At 45.4% G+C, this 22,288-nt stretch overlaps 3 protein-coding genes across 3 annotated transcripts; 1 reads left to right on the top strand and 2 right to left on the bottom strand.

Moving 5' to 3' along the window:
- The first annotated feature begins 381 nt into the window (after nt 1-381).
- Nucleotides 382-4,557, top strand: LOC119290986 (ABC transporter F family member 4-like). The gene is made up of 6 exons (XM_037569670.1): nt 382-985; nt 1,566-1,655; nt 1,733-1,816; nt 1,886-2,023; nt 2,107-2,177; nt 4,000-4,557. The coding sequence occupies exons 1-6, from the start codon at nt 641-643 to the stop codon at nt 4,361-4,363; spliced, it is 1,092 nt and encodes a 363-aa protein (XP_037425567.1). The 5' UTR covers nt 382-640; the 3' UTR covers nt 4,364-4,557.
- A 2,040-nt stretch (nt 4,558-6,597) lies between these two features.
- Nucleotides 6,598-10,289, bottom strand: LOC119290984. Its single transcript, XM_037569667.1, has 5 exons — nt 9,752-10,289; nt 7,821-8,123; nt 7,511-7,729; nt 7,301-7,435; nt 6,598-7,201 (listed from the first exon to the last, which is right to left on the bottom strand). The coding sequence occupies exons 1-5, from the start codon at nt 10,055-10,057 to the stop codon at nt 6,974-6,976; spliced, it is 1,191 nt and encodes a 396-aa protein (XP_037425564.1). The 5' UTR covers nt 10,058-10,289; the 3' UTR covers nt 6,598-6,973.
- Nucleotides 10,290-12,635: 2,346 nt separating this feature from the next.
- On the bottom strand, nt 12,636-16,605 carry LOC119290985 (putative HVA22-like protein g). Its single transcript, XM_037569668.1, has 6 exons — nt 16,212-16,605; nt 15,262-15,360; nt 15,114-15,170; nt 14,975-15,038; nt 14,680-14,898; nt 12,636-13,139 (listed from the first exon to the last, which is right to left on the bottom strand). Exons 1-6 carry the CDS (start codon nt 16,241-16,243, stop codon nt 12,636-12,638), a joined length of 975 nt encoding a protein of 324 aa, XP_037425565.1. The 5' UTR covers nt 16,244-16,605.
- Nucleotides 16,606-22,288: the final 5,683 nt, after the last annotated feature.

Genomic DNA, 22,288 nt, shown 5'->3' with positions numbered 1-22,288 from the left:
ATATTCATCATATATTGAAAATGGTCATAGCATATTTGAAAAAATATTCAACATGCATTATAAGAAAACTTATATATGTATAAAAAATATGTATAGGAATAAGATAAAGACAGAAAGAAAGAAACCATCAGAAAACTCAGAAGAAAAAACGAAAAACGAAATACGCAGAAAAAACCAGAAGAAGAAAAGGACGGAAGAAAAACGGCCCAGCCGCACTGAGCCGGGCTAACAGCGCCGCGGGGATTTGCCTTCCCAGTCCAACGAAGCCTGCGTGGCCCAACTTGAATCATAGTGGCGGCCCGGGGGGAATCAGACTGTTTCTCGGCAGCCCAGCCTAATACCGGCCTTTGGTCATCCGGGATTGAACCCCTTCCGCTCTTTCCCTTCCTTCGTCCGGACCACAGAAGGCACCACAGGGAGCGCCGCCGCCTCTCCCTCTTCCCCATCAGCCGATAGGCGCAAGCGCCCCAGCGCCGCCGTCCGACCGCCGGCGCTGGTGAGGGCATCCTTCATCCCTCTGTCTAAATCCTCTGTCGTTATTCCTCCTTGTCCACCAGCTCGGGCCCTCGGGTCTCTCCCCCATTACCCCCCAAAACCGACCGCGAAAAGCCGAAACCCTCGCCTCACCACTACCGCAGCAATGGCCGGAGAAGACGCCGCCGTTTCCGCAGGCACTGCGGCGCTGCAGAATCCGCCCAAGAAGGAGAAGTACGACGAAGACGATGAAGACGACGTTCCGCTGGCGTTCTCTCGAGGCAAGAAGAAAGCGAGCACGGCGAGTGCCTCCAAGGTCAAGAAGGAGGAGGACGACGATGATAACATTCCGCTTGCGCGTTCTCGGGCCAAAAAAGCGAGCAATGGGGGTGCAAAGAAGGGGAAAAAGGAGGAGTACGAGGAGGAAGAGGAGGAGTACGAGGAGGAGGAGGAAGACGACGACGACGAGGATTTTGCAGATGAGTACACTCCGGTTTCGCGGGGAAAGAAGGTTCGATTCGGATCTTTAGGGATATTTTCGGTGCCAATTTGTGTGAGCAGCATGTCAATTTTATAGATCGGTTCAATTATTTCTATAGGTCTGTCTAGGTTAGATGTGCCCTAGTTCTTGCACATCTAGATGTGCCCTAGTTCTTGCACATCTAAGTGACTCAATATAAGCATAAAAAGAAAAAGAAAAAGAAAAAAGAAATTACCCACACAAATCTCCGCGTAAGATCAATGACATAGGACATAGATATGCAATACTTATGGCACATCTAGATGTGCTTTAGCAAAACTGTAATTTTTATTGACACACGAGGATTTCTTACGAGTGTTTTGCGATTACTAAGGATTCGTAAACTCATTTGCCAATATTTTCTTAGAGCTGGACATGTCGCCGGATGACATTTTCAGTTAGAGAAAAATTGGAGGGTTGTCAAGCTGCCCACAGCGATTCGTAGCATATCCATTTTATTTAATTTTCTCTGTTACAAAATTACCTTCAGCTGAGATGTATTGGATTTAGTTTACTGGTTTCTCCCAGTCTTTCTTTCCTTGTATAAAGATAACATTGCTGTGTCTTTTAGGGAAAGGAGAAGGAGAAAAGCATTTCCAATAGCAAGGTGAAGGCTTCTAAAGTAAAGAAAGAAGAAACCGGTTCTGATGATGAATGCAAGGTCACAGTTCTTCTTCTCTTGTTCCAGATTTATTTTGTCGATTCTGTTGTTGAGATTAGTAGTTGTGGACTTTTCAGCCAAAATCTCAGAAGAGAAGTCCAGCTGCGGGCAAACCCAAGATTTCCAAGATTAAGAAACCAAAAGATGAATATGATACAAAGGTATATGCCATTTTCATGATTTATGTTGTGTTGTTTATAGTTCTAAATTATTTTCTTGATTCATTGAAGGAGGAAAAGAAAATAAAGAAGGAAGTTGGTATCAAGAAAGATGAAAAGAAGGCTGCTGGGGTGGAGGGGGCTATTGTGGTGAAGAAGGAGAGAAAGGTGTATGAATTGCCAGGGCAGAAACATGATCCTCCTCCTGAAGTATAAACATTATGACATTTCCCTATCTGATATGTTCTGATTCCTTTCGTACGGACCAATAATCGTTTTTCTTCTTGTTACAGAGGGATCCATTGAGGATATTTTATGAATCGCTCTATGAGCAGGTGCCCAATAGTGAAATGGCTGCATTTTGGTGAGACACCACATCTATGAAACACTATACCTGTTTTTTTTTTTTGGACTAGCCAACTAGATATAATGATAGTTTGTACAGGGTATTTAAACAAACTTGTTTCCAAAAATCACAGTAGAACCCCCTGAATTTTAGTTGAATATGTATTTTTTATTAGGAATAAGTTAGAGAATTCTCCACCTCATAATTTCATGATCTTAAAGCAACTCTAACCCATCTCCAAAACTTGACTCCCGAAAACCCAGTCCCAAAACCTAATTCCCAATAATTTCTGGGTATTGGGAGACTGGGAACTGAGCCATCGCCTAAACTTGACTCCCATTTTTTGGCTAATTCACACATCCTTTTGCATAAAAAGATTACATTTCAGCTATATTTCCACATTATTACAAGAAAAAGAAAATATCTTTTGGCCATTTTGTCTAATGGGTGGCAGGCAAAAGCTCGCCATGGCCGTCGCGGTGGATGGAGGGGGGCAATATGCCATGACCCTATCCCCTGATTCCCTCTGCGTCAACGACGCTGAAGGCCGCTTCTCAGCTCGGGAGGTGGGGTGGTCCAGCGCGGTGGCTGTGGTGGCCATGAGCTTTGGCTTGGTGGCGCGAGGTGGTGCGGCGGCGGTGGGAGGAGGCGGAGATAGGCGGCCGCGTGGCTCACCAGAGCTGGCGATTGGAGGAGGCGTACATAGGCGGCGGCGTGGCTCACCAGAGCCGGTGACTTGGCCGGAGTTGTTGCCGGGGGCAACTTTGACGGTGGCGGGAGGTGACCGTTGAGGAAGGAAAATTTCTCCTGCCAAAAAAAGTATTGGGAGGGAGCAAAACCTCCCAAAGCTTTTTTTTTTGGGAGCTTCCAAAAATTTCTTGGTAGTTAGAAGGGGTATTGGGGATGAGTTAGATGGGTCTAACTCCCAACGGTGGCAATTTTTGGGTAGGTAAGGATTTTTTTGGGATGGGTTAGAGTTCCTTTTAGAAGCTGGGAAACGAGATATAAATCGAAACACATTGGTATTTGTATACATGTTCTCTAAATTTGATAAATACTGAACTTACTACAATATAGCCAGCGTTACTTGTACCACTGTGCTCGACTGATAATGCAATTCTGTGTTTGTGGAACATCAGTAATCTGAAATTGTTAAACTATTTCTGAACACAATAAAGTGATCATTGCGTCTTGCACTGCCGAACTAACATGAAGCTATTATGATGAGCTGCTGGTAGATTAATGCAATATCAAAGGTGAACCAAGTTCAGTTAAAACTTAAAAGCACCAGAATTTTTAATCTCCACTGATTTATGGTGTTAAATATTGAAGGTCAGCCACAGAATCTAAATGGTTATTTGCTTACGACGATAATAAAATCCTGGCCTAGTAGTGTTTTCCAAAAACTGGTTGGTGGCCTGGTGCAGGTTCCATATAAGAACATTTATAGCACACATTACTGTTGAGCTATAAAACAGCTTGGTGGTGTGAGTGTTGTTTGTTAGGTTGTATGCTTCTGCCTTGTACCTCTCAATTGTTGTTATGAAACAAGTTCTGCTTGCAGCCGAGGTCCGTTTTTCTTGGGTATACATGAGGGCCATGAGTCAGAGATGTTACCTTGTTTCATCATCAATTACTAACAAACCTTGCTTGTTTTTAGTTAGATTTCCACTTATCAGTCGCTCCTGACCGATTCATACAGTAGCATAATATTTCATTCTGATAGTAATTACTTGTAGCTTGTGTGTTGAAATTGTTATTCTTTCATGTCCGGTTTTTACATTTTATGCATACACTAATATTTCCTCTGATGTAAGCAAGTAACCATTTGGATGTACAGGTTGATGGAATGGGGTTTGCTACCGCTGGATGTGGCTACAGAGGTCTTTGCGAAGAAACTGGGTCAGAAACTGAGGTCACCGGTCAAAACGCCTTCTACACAGAGAAGGGCAAGTTCTCCAACCAAGAAGGTACTGCTGTTAGGCGATAAGAAAACCAACTCAGGTACAAAGGGAAAAACCACAGCACAAAAGAAGAGGGCATCTAGCGACACAGATGACGACGACTTTGTCAAAACCAACTCAGCCACAAAGGGAAAAACCACATCACAAAAGAAGAGGAAGGCATCTAGCGACACAGATGACGACGACGACGATGACTTTGTCATGCCTAAGAAGTCCAAGAAGCAAAAGATCTCTAGCTAAGTATCTGATCCTTAAACAAGGCATGTGTCCGTTGTGTTACCATTGACATTGTGCTAGATCCGTATAACCTTAGGAAGCGATGAGACTTTTTCTTCTTCTGTGCACTGACGCTGTGATGCGTATGAACTTCTGGAACAAAACTATTGAGGTGTGAAGCGATGCAATGACTACATGTCTTCCAGTGCTTGCGTAGATTCATGTTATCCATCGTGAACCTTAGGAAGCTATTGACATGTCTTGCAGTACTTGCGTAGTGATTCATGTTTTTCTTTTCGCTTCGAGTTCTACTGAGGTTAACAAACTGGAGCATCATTTTCTACCCAAGGATTACTTTCTTTTCCTGATTATTATTGGAAATGAAAGCTGAATGTTTCTTCTCCCAGTATCTGATCCTGATTAATATTCGCAAGGCCTTTGACTCCGGGAGTATTTGCTTGACCTCCTGCGGAGGCGTGGCTTCCCTAGCAAATTTCGGGAGTGGATTGCGGCTCTCTTTTGTTCCTCATCTTCGAGGGTTCTCTTGAATGGGGTAGCCGGCTCTCCCATCAAGCATGGCCAAGGGCTTCGGCAGGGGAACCCCATCTCTCCTCTTCTTTTTGTCATTGCCATCGACCCTTTGAAGCAAATCCTCGACACGGCAACTAGGAAAGGCCTTTTGCACAAGATTCGTGGGAGAGGGGTCATCGTGCGTACCTCTCTTTACGCGGACGATGCGGCTGTGTTTGTTGCGCCCATCAAAAGAGATGTGGACAACCTGGCGGACATTCTGAGGGGATTCGGGGACATCACCGGTCTGTGCACTAACTTCCATAAGAGCTCAATGGTGCCCATTAGATGTGGCAACCTCGACTTGGACCGCATAACCCATGGGCTGGGCTGCCGGCTATTAGGGTTGCCTTTCCGCTCCGTTATTTGGGGCTACCGCTGTCGATTTGGAGGCTGAAGCTTGCTGATCTTCAATTCTTAGTGGATAAAGTGGCGAGTAGATTGACAACATATGAGGGCCAAAACATCACCACCATTGGACGCGCGGCGCTCGTCAAGTCGGTTCTCGCTTCCCAAGTCATCTACTTCATCACGCCGCTTGTCATACAAACCACCATCCTGCAAAACATTGACAAACTCGAGCCGGCATTCCTTTGGTCGGGATCGGATAAGATAACTGGGGCAAAGTGCAAGGTCAATTGGGACACTGTCAGTAGGCCGTTTGACTATGGTGGGCTTGGGGTCCTAAACACCTTCGAGTTCGCGCGGGCCTTGCGTCTGCGATGGCCTTGGTATGAGTGGAAGGAGCCCACAAAGCTGTGGGTTGGAGGTGGGAACCCGTGTGATGCGGATGACCTAAATTTTTTCTACGCATGTACCACCATCACGGTTGGCAATGGTGCGCGGACACCTCTTTGGGACTCTCCTTGGCTTCTGGGTCGCAAGCCCAGAGACATCGCTCCGCTCATTTATGAGGCTTCCTCGCGGAAGCGCTGGAAGGTGCGGGAGGCCCTCAAGGAGAGCGCGTGGATTCTCAAAATCAGGCCACCTACACCGGCCTCCATTGAGCATGTTTCACAATTCTTCACCCTATGGACGCTGCTCCAAGAGGTCCACCTTGATGAGCTTGCCGGCGATGACATCCTTTGGAAGCACACGGCTTCCGGGAACTACTCCGCGGCCTCCGCGTACAGGGCGCAGTTTTTGGGCTTGGTCCTCTCCCCCATGGACCAAATGGTTTGGAAGGTTTGGACCCCTCCGAAAGTCAAGTTCTTTGCTTGGCTCGCGCTTCAAGATAGGATCTGGACTGCAGACAGATTGCAGAGGCGAGGCTGGCCAAACTGTGGCCCTTGTCCCTTGTGCAGAGGGGTGCAGGAGTGCGGTCCCCATCTATTCTTCAGATGCCGCTTCACTCTCAGGCTCTGGAACATGGTGATTCAGAAGCTCTGCATCCACGACGTGGACACGTCCGCATGGCACTTGTACGACTCCATGAAGGAATGGTGGGCGAGTTTGAGCGCCGAGGGCACCGCCAACCGAAAAGCGAAGGCTTCGATAACCATGTTGGTTTCATGGGTGATCTGGAATGAGCGTAATGCAAGGGTGTTTAGACACAAGTGTGCCCCTCCGCATGTCTTGCTAAACAATGTGATCGAAGAGTCCAATCTTTGGGTTAAAGCCGAGGCGAAAAATTTAGGGTCTTTCTTATTGCGAGAGTAATTGCCATGCCGTTTCTTGGCACTGTGTTGTAACAAACTCTTTCTCCTCCTCATTTAATATATGAGGCAAATCTTTTGCCTCTGTTTAAAAAAAAACAGATGGATGCTCTCGCACGTAGTAATATAGCATCTTGTCAAACCAATGCATTCGCACGCAGTAACATTTCCCATTGACAATGTGTCTTTCTGGCTTGGAAGCCTTATTCCAAACTTATACATCAAGCAGGGTCAATATACATACTGCTGGAGTATTTGACGAACTGCAACGCTGCATTCCGTCAGGTTCCAGCCAACCATAGCAAAGCATGAATGCTCGTGATCAGATAAAAAGCACAACCACAGGCACAGCTTACGGAGGAGGCCGTATGCCCATCCCATGCTATTTACCTTTCGTGTGCTCGTATTGCTACTCACTCGGCGGCGATGCCGCCGCCGGCGAGGGCAACAGGGTGGCCGAAGTGGATAGCGGCTCGTGGACGACGGTGCTGGTGGAGAAGAAGATTGGTTGGCCGCTCAGCCGCAGCATCACAGCTCCAAGGACCTCCGTCAGCAGCTTCTTGAACTCGGCTTCTTCAACCGCCTTCCCGTCGCCGGCGTCCGCCACCTTGAGCGCCTCGTCCACCACGGCGTCCACCTGCGCCACGTTTCAGGATCGTCGATCAAAACGATGTTCATTCTCCAGTAAACATCATGGTCTTGTTTGTGCCGGCTGAAACAAAACTAGTGTCAGTACCTGAGCAACAGCGCCATGAGGTGGTAAGCTTGCTGCATCGGCCATCTTATCGAGTGCGACTCGCAGGTGCTCCTTGCCCTTGGGCGCCTTCTTCCTGTGCTCTGCCGGCACGTCCCTCCACACAGAATCCAGCAGCTACACCATCATAGATCATCAGTGTTGCCGATAACACCACGGTCTCGTGGTCACTCTCTGGATTTGATCGTGTACCTTGTCCAGCTCGAACTTGTTTCCCAGCAGCCTCCTGACGCCGCTCCCGTCGAAGGTGTTCTCGGTGTGCGCAACGATCACGTGCCGCTCCTGAAGCTGATCCGCCACGCTGCCCAGGAGCTTCTTCAGCTGCTCAAAGAAGACGTCCCGGGACGACGGTTGCTCGAGCTCATCGGCGGAGAGCTGCTGCAATGCCGGTTCTACCACGTTCTCTACCACCTGCCAGTGTCGTACAAACCTTACATATCTATGTTCAGACATCCGACAAGAACAATGGCTAGGACTAAGGAGTGTTCATTCGTTCACTTACCCAAGGGTCAGCAGCCGGGGGCATGCCGTGGTCGACGCCGAGCTGCTGGACAGCAGCTAGCACGCATTGCCGGAGAGAGAGGTCTCCAGACACAACCTGTGAGAAGATGGCAGCGACTGCCGGCTCATACCTTGGGCTGGACACGAAGTCCCTGAGGTCCTCGCCGTCGATGCGCAGTATCACGATCGGGTCCTTCTTGAGCCCGGCCGCCATGCCGAGGAGAATGTCGGACAGTACCTCCTGGAACTCTGCCCTGCTTACACCCTCTTGGTTCCCGTGACCATGAGTGAACTCACTCATAGCCTGTACATCAATCAGGTTTGCGATACGTGTAAGAAAACAGAAATGTACTTATATGTACAGCAGAAGATATCCATGCAATTTAGAGTGTGAACAGAGCAAACAAAATAAGCCAGTATGGACTTCTATTAGAAAAAAAAAAATCGGTGCGGTCTCTATTGAGGATCCTCTCTGAATTTGAACTTGGCGACTTAGATTATGGGAGTTCACCGTATATCTGTCTTACAGAAAAAGGAATTTTATGTTTAGCATACATCTTTAGAGAGAGAAAATAGTTTAAGAAACTCAAAGTCAGGGCAGTCTCCTTCCATGTTCATGTCCAAGTGTCTATCCTGTCTGAAGTTGGACCTGGCAGCTAACTGAGATCATGTGAATTCAGGCAGAAAATGGTCTTTCAGCGGCAGAAATGTTTTGTCTGAACCTGCTGGACTAATTAATCTTACCAATTTAAGAAGAGATTGACGGGATCTGTAGTAAATGGTCGAGGTGACGAGGATGAGAAAAACTGATAAAGGCTCTGATGTTGATGTTTTAGGTTCTGCCCCCAAACCACCAATGGCGTGCCTGAACTCGGGTTCAGGGCATCTCGACACGGACTTGTGCGCAAACCCGCATCCCGCATTGAATTCAAAAAATCTTCACCGGCTAAAGCTTTTAGTGTAGGCGATTGGATAGCGAAAAGGATTTCGACTTCAAACGTAGGATCATCGTCTGCTAAGTATACCAGCCAGCAACCATAACTTTTCTATCCTCTTGTTCGATATCCTGTGTCTCTGTATGGCCCATAGAACGTTGCTGTCGTCTTTTCAGGGTATCCGACTGAAGTCACTACATGTGATAAATATTATTGCGAGAACTCGTGCATGTGATGTGTCTCATAAATATCATTGCAAGAATTAATGCAATTATTTGTAGGGAAGCATATTGGAAATGGGACCTTAACTTGTTACTCCCTCTGTAATTAAACAAATATAAGAGCGTTTAGATCACTACACACAAAAAAAGGTTAATTTTTTTAGATCTAGCTAGTTAAATTAACGAAAGCACATTGCATGCTTAAAAGAAAAGGGTAAAAATACCGAAGAGCTATTACATCTTTCGAGCAAAAAGCAAAATATACACCCACACACACCTGCCACGAACTGAGGTTGTGTTTTACATTGAGGTGGATTGCAGTAATCCCGCTATTTTAACCAGTTTTTCACTATTTCTTGTTTGTCTGACAAAACTTTTCTGTTTCTGCAGTTATTTTGAACAACATATTATAAAGAGTTCAACACATCGTAGTACACTTACTGTAAAGTGGCAAATAAAAAGAATTCATGCAACACATGCATTTTCCTTTCAGTTAGACAAAGGACAGAAATAGCGGTTCGAATTTCGCTGAAATTCAGCCAAAATCTGAATTCTGCCGGGGCTGGGCGTGAGTGCATGCAGGTGTAAGTTTCGGACAGAAACCTTGCTGTGGAGTTTCATGTGCCAAGCGCCGAACTGAGCACACACCACCAAGCAGAAACTCGTATGCTTGCTCTGGGATCATGGCCCCTTAAGCTATGAGATCATGGCTGCCAGCAAAGACTAGCTATCTGCCTGGTGCAGTAGCCATAGCGCATCACTTAGCACGTACGTACCTCGGAGTAGATGTGGTCGGCGTTGGGCGAGGAGCCCTGCGCGGGCAGGCCGAGCGACGCGCCGATGTCGGCCACGGCGGGCTGCAGCTCCCGCACGGACAGCCTGCCGTCCCCGTCGGCGTCGAGCTGCCGGAACTTGCTCTCCGCGAACATGCCGAACGCCTCCCTGTCCTCCACCAGCTCCCGTATCCCGGACCCGTCCACCACCACCTTGGCCTGATCCTCCTCCTTCTCCCCGCCGCCGCCGCCGGCACCGCCACCTCCGCCCTGCTTCGCCTTCCTCCACCCGAACCAGCTCCTCTCCATTTGCTATATATATGGATGGACTGACCGCCGCACCGAGGAAAAGTTGCAGCCCCCCTTTCCCACGCGCGGCTACAGGACAGGAGGATCGGGAAGCTCCCGGTCGCTTTGCGTCTTGGCGTTTGGTTCTGCTGCTTCTGCGCGCGGGAGAGGGACGCGGGAGGGAATAAAAGCGGCCGGCCGGGGAAATGTTTGGCGCTGTCGGCGGCTGGATAACGCGCGTGCGCCGGACACGTACGCGCGGCAGCCACTTGTTCTCCCCCGGACGGATTTGTTTGTGCTTCCCGAACGTAATCTCGCGCGCTCGTGCGACGGCACCGTGGGATCGCGGCGGCGACGACGACGCACGCGGCGCAGCGCACTGCATGGTTGGAATTCGCCGGGGTATATATATTCCCATGGGCTGTCGCGCACGCATTCTCGATCTCCGTATGATTAATATTGTTATCCTCCATAAAAGAATATAAGAGCGGCTACGTTTTTATATTTCTTTACTGAGGGAGTACTTTGTTAGATCCATTGGATCGGAGTAGGCTAGTAATCCGGTAAACCTACCTTCTCCAGCGGTTGATGAACTCGAGCCGGAGGCCATCGTGGAGAGGGCGATGGTGGCGACGGGGATGTGTGGGCAGTGGCTGTGGTGTTGTGGAGCTTCCCATCGCTCTCCGGCTTTCCTCCATCGGTCAGGTTATGGAGGTGGGCGGCTGTTCTGTTTTGGCGTGCGTGCCCTAGTGGCCCCCACCTCCCTCTTATAGCCGGCGCGACAGGGGCCCACAACCCAGTTGGGTTGGGCTCCCCCGATCAGGGAGCGAGTCAACGGTACAATGGGCCTTTGGGCCCATTGATGGAGAGATCAATACTAACATACTTGTCTTAAATTTATCTAGATACAAATGTTTTGAATCGGTCCTCCGCTCATAAATATAACATGTTCTAAGTTTTTTGTGAATTAAGTGTATATAAACTTATTTTAGTGTGTTTGTTCACTTGATTCGGTCCGTATGTACTTCATATTAAAATATTCAAAACATCTTATATGTAAGGAAGTAGTATTTTCATGTGAAAGGGTCGGGCTTTTTGCTTGTTTATTATTCCGAGCTAGATAGATAGATAGAAAGAAAGGATCGATGGGGAGAGCTTTTTGTTTGGATGTGGCTCCTTCTCCGGTGGGAGAAGGCATCTGTCATGGTCGGTGCGGGTCTCCATCGTCGTGGCCGGGCATGATGGCCAAAAGCGACGACGACCGGCCGGCCAGCCGTCGGTGTCGACCTGTGGCTTGGCTGTGCGCAGCTGCAAAAGAATGGAGTTTTCCTTGGGCGGGATAACGAAGTCTTTGACAAAGGATCGAGCTAGCTAGGACTAGGAGAAGGAAAAAGAACGTGTCGACCTCTCTTGGCATTTCCCCTGCTTTAGCAATCGACATCTGCTCGAGATCATTTACAGTAGCTTCTAAGCAACGGCCAAGAAGATACTACTGGCCTTTTACTCACCTAGCCTCTAGGTGCACAAGTTTTTAAGTACTCCCTCTGATTCAAAATAAGCATCGCAGTTTTGAACTAGCCGCGACATCTTTTATGGACCGAAGGTAGCATTACAGAACAACGTTTCCTTGTTAAAGCAACCAACCTCCCTAGGTAGTCCCTCTGTTTCGGTGTCGTGGTTTTAGTTCAACTTTGAATGAATTACACGCAGCAAGTTTTGCTGTTTATATGAGTTCCATGTCTTCGCGAAACATCAATGGAACTCCCCCGCAAAAGAAGAAGAAGAAACAAAGATCAGTGTATCTGATCAATGTTATATCAACGATCAATCACTAGGGTAGTAGGCATCATCTGTGCTTTCATGGATTCAGAAAAGACATCCAAGTGTGTTGCTAAAGCTCTCCCCTTCTCTGCTTTCAGTTTTTTTCTACCAATCATTCACACACCGACACACGTGTCAGCATTGTGAAGCATACAGGCGGACTCCATTGTTCGTTTCGCTTGCCGCAAAAGCTTCCACAAGTGCTGCTGTTGGCTAACACTAAACTTTACTTCTGGTGCTTAGCTACCTGCTGCTTTTGTCATGGTTGTTCTCTAGCACTAGGCCAAGCCACCGGCCTATCAACTTTGGGCATACCTATTTTCTTGACATGTGTACAGCACAATCAACTACACTATATCCTTTTTGAGTAGCCATTTCCAACAAGTTCCAAGAACATGCACAACATCCTTTTCCAACAAGTTCTAATGTTGTAAGTAAGAAACAAGAAGAATGTTGATTATGCAGTAGCCGATTGCAGACTCTAGACAGACACGAGGCATGACCAGAATCAAGCTAGATGCATTCGTAGGTCGTAGCACATGCCAACAATCTGTATATACACATGCCCGGTGATATTTACAACTTCCAGGCACATAAACAGGCCAGCGAGAGCCACAGGAAAGAAGAAAGGAACGGGTGATAATAACTCTGAAACAGAAGGACCAATTGGACGACCAACAGATATTCTCTCCACCAAACAACATGACAACCTAATAAAACTCAAAAAACAGGAGCAACAACACCATGCGCCAATAAAACAATGGCTTGCAGCTAAGTTTCATGCGGGGCCCTCGGCGGCGGCACGCCTCCTTAGCTTGGCACGTGTCACGCGGATGGTCTCCTCCATGACCGTCTCCTCCTCTAGTGCAGGGTCAACCTCTTCTGCGCCCTCCACAGCAACGTTGGCCTCATCGATCGCCATGTCGTCCGATACTTCGGCTTCAGGGGCAGGCTGGGCCTTAGGCTCGGGCCTTGGCACAACGGCTTCAGCGGCTGGAGCCGGCACTAGCTCCGCGGCAGGCTTCGCCTCACTTTTCTTTGTCTTCTCATCGGGTTTTGTTGTGGGCGCAGCAGCCGCGGCGGGTTTCGTGGATGCCGCTGGACCACCTTTTGCTGATGCTTGACGCTTGAACTTGGGGGAAATGGGCTTGGTCTCTTGAGCTTGCTGTGCCATTGCTGCTTGCCGTGCAGCAATAGATGCAGCTCTGCGCATAACAGGCTGCGCTTGCCTTTGTGGTTGCTGCTGCTGTACCTGTGGTTGTGGTTGTGACTGCTGTGGTTCCTGAAGGAAATGAAAACATGATTTCAATATATAACTGCATTTGAGACTTTAATAGAAAGAACAGATGGATAACATGTTGACTCTTGAGAATTAGTTAATGCAACCAGTCTGGAACAAACAAGCCCCCCAAGACGCACAAATTTTTTTCTAAATTCAGCCCAAGTTTATTTAAAACCAATCTTCGGCCATATTGTAGAAACCTTCATTTCTTATGCATTAGATTGTACAACATGTGGAAGGAAAGTCCAGAACTCCAGATGGTGCGACTTTCTGAGTTTAACATTAGTAAATGAACTTATATTTAAAATAGAGGATTGAGTTACTACTTCAGCGCTTACTAAGGTTCCGTTTCATATTACAGTATATAATGATTTGAATGGGCCACTTCTAGATATCAGGGTATTTAGCTACCCGTTTCAGTTTTTAATCAATTTGCAAACGGGCATGTTTCTTTGTTACAGGACATATGAGATGAAATGCTAGAGAACAATATATATTTGTCAAACAAAGTGACAGATGTAATCATGTTTTATAGCAGTTCCAAATGAATCTTAAGATGTAATCATGTTTCAGGCAAGTGCCACCAGATGGTAGATGTGAAATTGTGAATCTTTTGAATACACAGGAGGATAAAATGCTGGCGTCTTACCACGGACAGTTTGCATTATGTAAAATCCTACCTAGTTTACAACTGAATATATTCCCGAGGAAAAAAGTGAAAATACATGACAAGAAGAATTCAATAACTGGTAAGTGATAATGCACAGTTACTTATATATCAGGTGTTCAGTACAAGCCAAGGTACAGTTTTTATATTGTTAAAGTAAAATACTGCCACTTGTGATTCTCCTGGTCCTTTCCTAGATCGCGATAACAAAATTACACAACACTTCAGGATCCAAATGAAATAATGATAGAACTCACAAAAAAAGCATCTTAAAGAGAGGCTTCAGAAATTTATCCTATGGCTCAAGAAGAGCTCATATGCTATCACAGCATATGATAGGTTTTTCATATGTCAAATGCATCTGCGTAGTTCAGTATGCATTCATAGTACAGATGCTAGCAACATATACAAAGTTCTGCTGACTTAGCCATGCGCATTGTAATCAGCAACTCAGCATAGCTACTCATGTAGCTTTCTGCAGCACGTATTTAGATCACAGCAATTGTTTAGACTCAACGATGCTAATCCAAAAGAGACAAGATTTTTACATAGTTGTCCTGATCCAAAAGAGACTCATATTAAGTGTTCCTAAACTGCAATACATTACAGGGGTGCCGATCACTCGAGCCATCGGATTATTATCACGGGACAGAGATGACATACATCACAAATGTTAGCTGGAAATTTTAGAGGCCACCATATAACATGCAGAACTGCATCGTTTATCATGCAGTGTGCAAAGAGAAAAGGAGAAAGACCTAGCGAATCATAAAGGAGATTAAATGGTGCATTAACATCGCCAGGGTGAAAATACATCAATTGGTTCAATAGCTTTGACTGAAAGGACCATAATACAGTACACATGATTCGCACCTGAGGACGTTGTTGCTTTGATTTCTGGGATGGTGACTGTGACGCAACATACTTCAAAACATCAAAGAAGGTATTCTGTCCAACAGCAGCAACCTTCTGGACATAAACGACAACAACATCGCTGGCCCGAGCTCTCAACTCAAGCAAATTACGGTCAATTTCATTCTCATGCTGTGAAATGTATGGTTTAAAGAAAGTTCCATAAATGTAGGTAGTCCCCTGCAATGAAAGCACAGATCAGATAAATGTGCAGAGAAATATGCAAAATAGAAGTTGCAAGGGACAGATCGAGTACCTTTGTCCTGGGGTACCACAAGTATATAAAGAACAGCAGCTTTGCCTCTGAGTAAAATGGTAGCCTTCAACATGATAAAACTGATGTTAGGGACTTGTCCAAAGAGCTGATGAAAGAATGCAATCCTTGGTAGTCTTACCATGATATTGTTAAATCTCCAAACCTCTCCATAACCGTCATAAGGGCAACTAAAATCCTAGACACAAGAAACATAACAAAATTTGCAAATTATTCCCCTAGGCTAATGCTGTGAACTTGTAATCATATAACTGAAGGAGCCACCTTACCAGTACTGACACCAGAATATGAGTTGCTCGATCTCAGGTTTGTTCAGTTCAACAGTCTTGTAGCACTCGTATGCAGGATACGCATAGCCAAAAACCAGCCTGCATGTAAATTGTGCGTCAAACACCAAAACTAAAATGCAAGTATTTATTGACTACCACACGCTATAAACATAATATCCATGATTTATTATCAAGTTCTTTTCCACGTGATTTGACTTAGAACAAGAAATTGTTTTATTTTACACTTTGATCCGCTTTACAATAATCCACAAAGTGGATCAATTAGCCATTTTGAAGATGCACTGAATTTGAGCTTCTCAGCATCCTTCAACGGACTGATTTTTCGAGGCACTTGCCTGAAAGAACACGAACAAACATGGCCTAATATGGAGGCAGATCTCGATAAAAGATGTCGGTGGGGGCAATGTTGGTTTACATTTGTGAGCTTGTTTCAAAACAAGCCTGAAAAGTGAGTTTGACATGAACTGGCAGAAATCAAAATTAAATCAACGTGCCAAGACAAGAATATTCAAAAAGAATAAATCTGTATAAGAATGTAAGCAAAGAGAACATTTGACCGTTGTGCAATGCATTGAAAAATTAATCCCATGCTCCTCGACCTTGAGGCAATAAACATGTAGCATAATAAATATTATAAACTTGTGAATGCGTCCGGCCCGTATTTCACGCCGGGGAAGCGGGTTGACAAATCGACAGGAAGCAAGGCATCTCCCGATTTGTTTTAAAAAAAAAGAAGCAAAATAGTACTCCGAGCCCTCTGAACGGGCACCAACCAGCAACCAATGCATTATGATTTGAAGAAAATGAGAAGAAAAGTGCATGCCCATGCCGCCTCGGATCAGTTTCTTTTCAAGCCCAAAATGACAAATTTGGCAGGACCACGTTTTCAAATTTCAAGATTCAAACGGAGGGGGGAGGCGACTGCTTACAGGAGGATCCTGGAGACGAAGCCGCCCATCATCTTGTCCGACCGACCGTCTGCGCGCACCCAGATCCAGAGCACAAGTCAGAGGACACCACCGGCGCCGGAAAGGGGACGGCGAGGAAAACCTGGGCGAAGAGGGATCTGGACGGAAGGCGGCCGGAGAAGCGACGGTGGAGACGGCCGTCCGGGTGCTCGCGCGCCTCCCCGCTCCTGCCTCTAGGGAGGTTATCCCTCCTGTGCCGCGGCTAAATATACCCGGAATGCGGTGGGACGGAATGCGGAGAGGGGGAGAGAGAGCCGGAGGGGAGGCGAGGAGAGGAGAGGAGAGCACGTTCGCCGTCGGCTCTTGGACTCTAACCACCCCGACGGACCCCTTCCCTTGCTGGGTCTATGTTTCCTTATTTTATCAGGTCTATTGAGTGGATGGACCTGGGGACGTTTCTTTAAGCGTCCCCTGTCTCGCTCCCTTGGGTAACCGGGATTTCTTTTCTTTTCTTTTGAGGTAATATCACTGGTAGTCACTAAACTTGCGTTGGATGTGCAGTTTAGTGCTACAACTTTAAAAATACGGATTTCCGATCAGTTAACTTGCGTTTAGGTTCATATACGGTCACTCTCGTTGACTGCCCGCGTATTTGCCGATGACATGGCATGCCACACAAGCAGAGGCCCACTGTTAGTGACACATGCCGTTTCAAGGAGTCGCATGCGTGGTATTTTTGCACAGACCTCCCTGCACTTATTTTCTTTTGCACAAAAATGTCCTTGCTGACAGTGGCCCCACCAAAACCCGGTCACCAGCGTGTTTATATAGCGTGCGTCGAGGGCGGGAAATAACACTGTGGCGAGCGGGCTAATGGCGGGAAATGGCTTTGGAAGAAGTACTGGATGGCGGGAATGAGCTTGCGAAAGCGGGAGTAGTCACGGGTGTCGCCGGCGCGTATCTCTTACATCTGTCAGACGTACGGGCGGCGGAGCAAAGGAAAGAGATGGTACAAATAGTTGGTACAAAAGACTTGAGTACACGTAACTAAACAAATTAGTCTCACTGCCTGAGTGGCTAGATGGTGTGGGTTGTTGCTAGCATGGTCTGGGTACGAATCCCAGGCCACTCATTTTTTTGGTTTATGACTGTGAACATATCTGCAGAATGTATTTGAGCATAAAAATGTCAGTAAAACAATGAAAAAAGCAGGCCACTTTTTCGGGCATATGTGCAGACTCAGTTTAGCTTATGGCTATGAACATATCTGCAGAATGTATTTGAGCATAAAAATCTCAGTAAAACAATTCAAAAAGCAGGCCACTCTTTTTGGGCATATAACAGAAAACATATGTGCAGACTCAATTTAGCTTATGGCTGTGAACATATCTGCAGAATGTATTTGAGCATAAAAATCTCAGTAAAACAATTCAAAAAGCAGGCCACTCTTTTTGGGCATATGACAGAAAACATATGTGCAGACTGATTTTGGGCATATGACAGTAAACATATGTGCAAACTGATTTTGGGCATATGGCAGTAAACATATGTCATAGCTCCAAACTGGGAGAAGTAGCGAAGAAAATCCATACTAAACAGGGAAATTAGTACTGACAAAAGCATGGTTCATTTGTCATGTAAACCTAAGCAGAACAAGGTCTTTTTTCCTGATTTACCCCAACAAAAGGAGCAGTTCATTCATGAACTATTCTACACAAAAGTTCATTCATGAACTTCATCACTTGGTCATCCAACTACAGAGATAGGAAATCATGCATGTCCTGAGGCCAGCCATCTCCAAACAGGCCATCTTGGGGTGCATTTTGGCTCACAAGTACCTCTTCTTCTCCCTGCATAAAAAGTGGTGGTTGCTGGCTGCTTTGTCCATCATTTCCAAAAAGCAAGTTGTAGAATCATGGAGCAGCAGCCCTTGCTCCTCTGGGAGGATTACTTCCACTTGGGTAATTGCCACCTCTAGTTGCACTTGGAGCAGTTCCTCCTTGTTGCATTGCTTACTATTCTGCCGCCCCTTGTTGCATTGCTTGCACTTCTTCCTCCCCTTCTTGCATTGGTACCACTTCTACCACCCCTTGTTGCATTTCTTGCACTTCTTCCTCCTCTTGTTGCATTGCTTCCACTTGTTCCTCCTCTCACCCTGCCCCTGGACATGGCTGTTGTCACCCTGCCTATAGGGATTGTGTCCCTAGAATTAGCAATAAAGCTAGACTCAGGCAGGGGACCAAAGTCCATAGGTGCAGGGTATGTAAATTTTTCCTGCCAATATAGTTAACAGATAACATATCATATGAGCAATTGTTAATTCAGAAAAAATATTCCAAAAAGAACCAACACTGCATATTTTACCCTTTCCTGCATCTTGTAAACCATAGAATCTGGAGTTTGTGTTGGATCAAACTGTGGGTAAACTCTGTGTGGCATAATGTTCTACAGAAGTACAAGTAATATATCAATGTACAAGAAAATATGTAAGAAACTTACAGCAATTATGCTTGGATCATCGTATTCTTCTTCTGATTCCCCAGGTGCTTCCTCGGTAGGTGGTTGATTCACGTGTTTGTAATGTCATTTCTTGTTATGATCAGCGCCCCCACAAACAGAGCAATGCATGCTAACACCATGCTTGGTCAACTTCCTAACTCCTTTCTTATCCTTCTTCTCCTCTGGATCTTTTTTCCTACTTTTCTTGGGCCTGCCCATTACTTTGGTGTATATGGGTGGAAAAACAGGATTGCCATGCATCTTTTCCCATTCCTCTGGATCCCTCATTGGCCTCATATTGAAGCCATACCACTTCTTGTACTCCTCAATAGTGTAGCATGAATGGACCATGCTCTCAGGCTCAATTCTTTCATGCCTAAAACAAGCAATTGCATGATGACAAGGTATACCAGACAATTCCCACCTTTTGCAGTTACAGCTCAACATGTTCAGATCAACAATGTAAGTGTTGTTTAATGAGATAATCTAGAATACACCTCTTCCATACTCCCTCACCCTGCAATTTTTTGCCCACTCAACATACTTGTCCAGCTTCTTCTGTATCTTGGGGCAAAGCCTGCCTGTCCACTTTTCTGCCTCCCTTTGCTTACCAACCATCCTATTTGAAATCTTCCAGAAGATGTAATCCAGCATTGATTTAATTGGCAACTCTCTACCATCCAAAATGTAGCTGCAAATTTGCACAAATATGTGTTCACACAATCAATGAAAGCAAATGCAACAGAAATCAAGCAATACATCATACTTGCAAACAATGAAACTAACCTGTTAAACACCTCACACATGTTATTCAGCAATATATCACACTTGCAGAAAAGGGTCAAAGAAAGCTTTAATCCAAGTTCTTGGGGACAAGTTCTCAACCCAATTGAATGCTGCAAAGCTGTGATCTCTCATCTTATCCATGTTTCTGGTGTAGGCAGCTTCATTAGTGGATCTTGCTATGGCCCAGAGGTCATTCTTCAGTTGTTCACCCTTGTGTACTTTGTGGAAATTTTGGTAAATGTGCCTAACACAGTTCCTATGTTCTGAATCAGGGAAAACTTTCTTCACAGCATTCGTCAAACCCTACAACAACATAAACATCACTTAACATATAATGATATTCTATCGAGCTATCGAGCTAAAATCGAGCGAGCCAACATTGGCTCAACATCGGCTTGTTTCTTGGTCGAGCTACATAAAGTGTTCAAACTCAGCTCGTTTCTTTTCGAGTCGATCTCGAGCGGTTCACGAGCCTCGAGCTTTTCTTGCATCCTAGTTCCAGAACTTTGGAATAGAACATTTTACAAATAAAAGAACAAAAAAACTATGACTCACCTTCTGTCTATCACTCATAATGGTGAATGTTGATGTATTGATTATATTCAGGTCATCCTTCAAAGAGGCTAGAAACCACTCCCAATTGTGTGTTGACTCCACTTCACATATGCCAAATGCTATAGGGAAGATACATTCATTTGGATCAATCCCAACTGCTGTCAATATATTCCCCTTATATCTTGTTTTGATGTGACAACCATCAAGGAAAATTATTGGTCTGCAGCCCTTCAAAAAACCCCTCTTACATGCGTCATAAGACCAGTACAATGTTGAGAAGTGGTCCTTTGTGACCTTGGCCTTGTCATCAAACACTTCCTTTGTGCACAAGAAAAATAGGCTCCCTGGATTGCTCCTTCTCAACTCCTGCCCATAGTCCCATAAAGTGTTGTATTGATCATCATCTTCTCCCCTGATTTCTTTAACGGCTGCTCTTCTTGCCCTTCCCAACTTACTCCTGTGAGCAACTAAGTTAAATTCTTGTTCCACCTTCTCTGAAAATTTCAGTAAGGGCATTTTCTCATTGCCTCTGAACTCTTCTCTGAACTGTTTAGTAAGAAAGGGAGCAGTAAGCACTTTCAGATCCCAAGCTTTGGTGCAAGTATGTTTGTCAGTATACTTCTTGATCTGAATGCTGCTGGATCTATTGTCCTTGCCTGCCTTCAAGTACCAAGTACAATCATCCTTGCATACTGCCTCTAATGACCTGTTAGTATTCCTGAGCTTCCTCACCTTCACTCTATTTCTGACACTGTATGCATTGAGAGCATGTCTCAGCTCTATCATGTCTGCAAATACCATACCTAGCTTAAACACTGGTGCATTCAGGTCTGTGGTAGGGTTGAAAACACTGAATTTATGCTTCAACTTCTCTTTCTCTTCTCTTGACATATTCAAATGGCTGTCCTCCGGTGCATCTTCTAGGAGTTCTGCTTCATAGTCAGAAAATTCAGTCTTCTCTCTGTGGTCATCTACATTTTTGTCAACATGTGCATCAAACATGTCATCGTCACCATCTTGCACATCAAAGTCTCTCTCATAAAAATCCTCATCTGTTAACTCATCCTGAACATCACCCTCTTCTTCACTGCTCTGACCATGCTCCTCTCCTTGCTCTTCCTCCACTGCAGCTGTAAACCCAGAAGTTAGTTCCTTCACCATATGACATCCTCCTCTTTGTTTTCCTTGATACATTCTGTCTTGGACTCTTTTCCTTTCGCTGAGCAGCTAACATTTTCTTTTCCATTGGGTTTTGTGGGAGTAATGACCTTAGGCAGTTCTATCACTCCAGTAATCAAAACATCATCATTTGACGACTGCAAAGTTTCACCATGATCTACTAAAAGCACTAGGTTCTTATGCTCTATTGTTGCAATAATCATAAGAACAATATCTGCATCACATCACATTGCATAAGCTTAAGCCCATCAGCAACGGTCTTCCCTGGTTGGCACCAATACACATCTAATTTGGAGGCTTCCATGTCATGTCCCAGTTGTGAAAGAAAATCCTTGATCCATAACATTGACCCACAGAAGAAACCCTTGTGGTGGATCTGAACACTAAACAAGCCATCAAAATCACCTGCATTGTGAAAATAAAAAAAGTTCAGTAAGTAGGGTACGTCGAATTTACTGAAGAAAAATTCAGTTAACAAGTAAATAAGTACAACACAAGTTCAACAGCTAATTATCCATTACAGTACACATTTTGAGTACATTTTCAGTACACGCATTCAGTAGCTAATTATCCATTACAGTACCAATAGAGCACACAATCTTAAAAAAACAGAGTACACGCATTCAGTGTCAAAAAAATTCAGTTAATTGCATGCAGTTTCTGAAATTCAGAGTACACACATTTAGTGTCAAAAAATTCAGTTAACTGCATGCAGTTTCTGAAATTCAGAGTAAACACATTTAGTGTCAAAAATTTCAGTAACTGCATGCACTTTCTGAAATTCAGAAGTTCAGTTAACTTCTTGCCCTTCCCAGTACAAACATCAGACATTTTTCAACTATACAATCTAACCAAACAGGGGACCTAGACCTTCCCGAACCCTAGTTCGATTTGCAAACAGCGGGCCTGGACCTTCAAAATCCAATCCGTCCTTTCAAGATCGGTTAAGAACAACGCGTCCATACGAGAAACTATCAAAGATAATGGCCATAACACGTGAACCCTAGATACGCGAAACGGGGCAGGAAGAAGACGACCAGGAGCAGATGAGAGAAACTAGACGGAGGAGAGCAGGGAGG

The sequence above is a fragment of the Triticum dicoccoides genome, chromosome 4B (genome assembly GCF_002162155.2).
Source record: "Triticum dicoccoides isolate Atlit2015 ecotype Zavitan chromosome 4B, WEW_v2.0, whole genome shotgun sequence".
Lineage (NCBI taxonomy): Eukaryota > Viridiplantae > Streptophyta > Magnoliopsida > Poales > Poaceae > Triticum > Triticum dicoccoides.
Note: the sequence above shows the minus strand (reverse complement) of the source record. Positions and strands in the feature narration are given on the sequence as shown.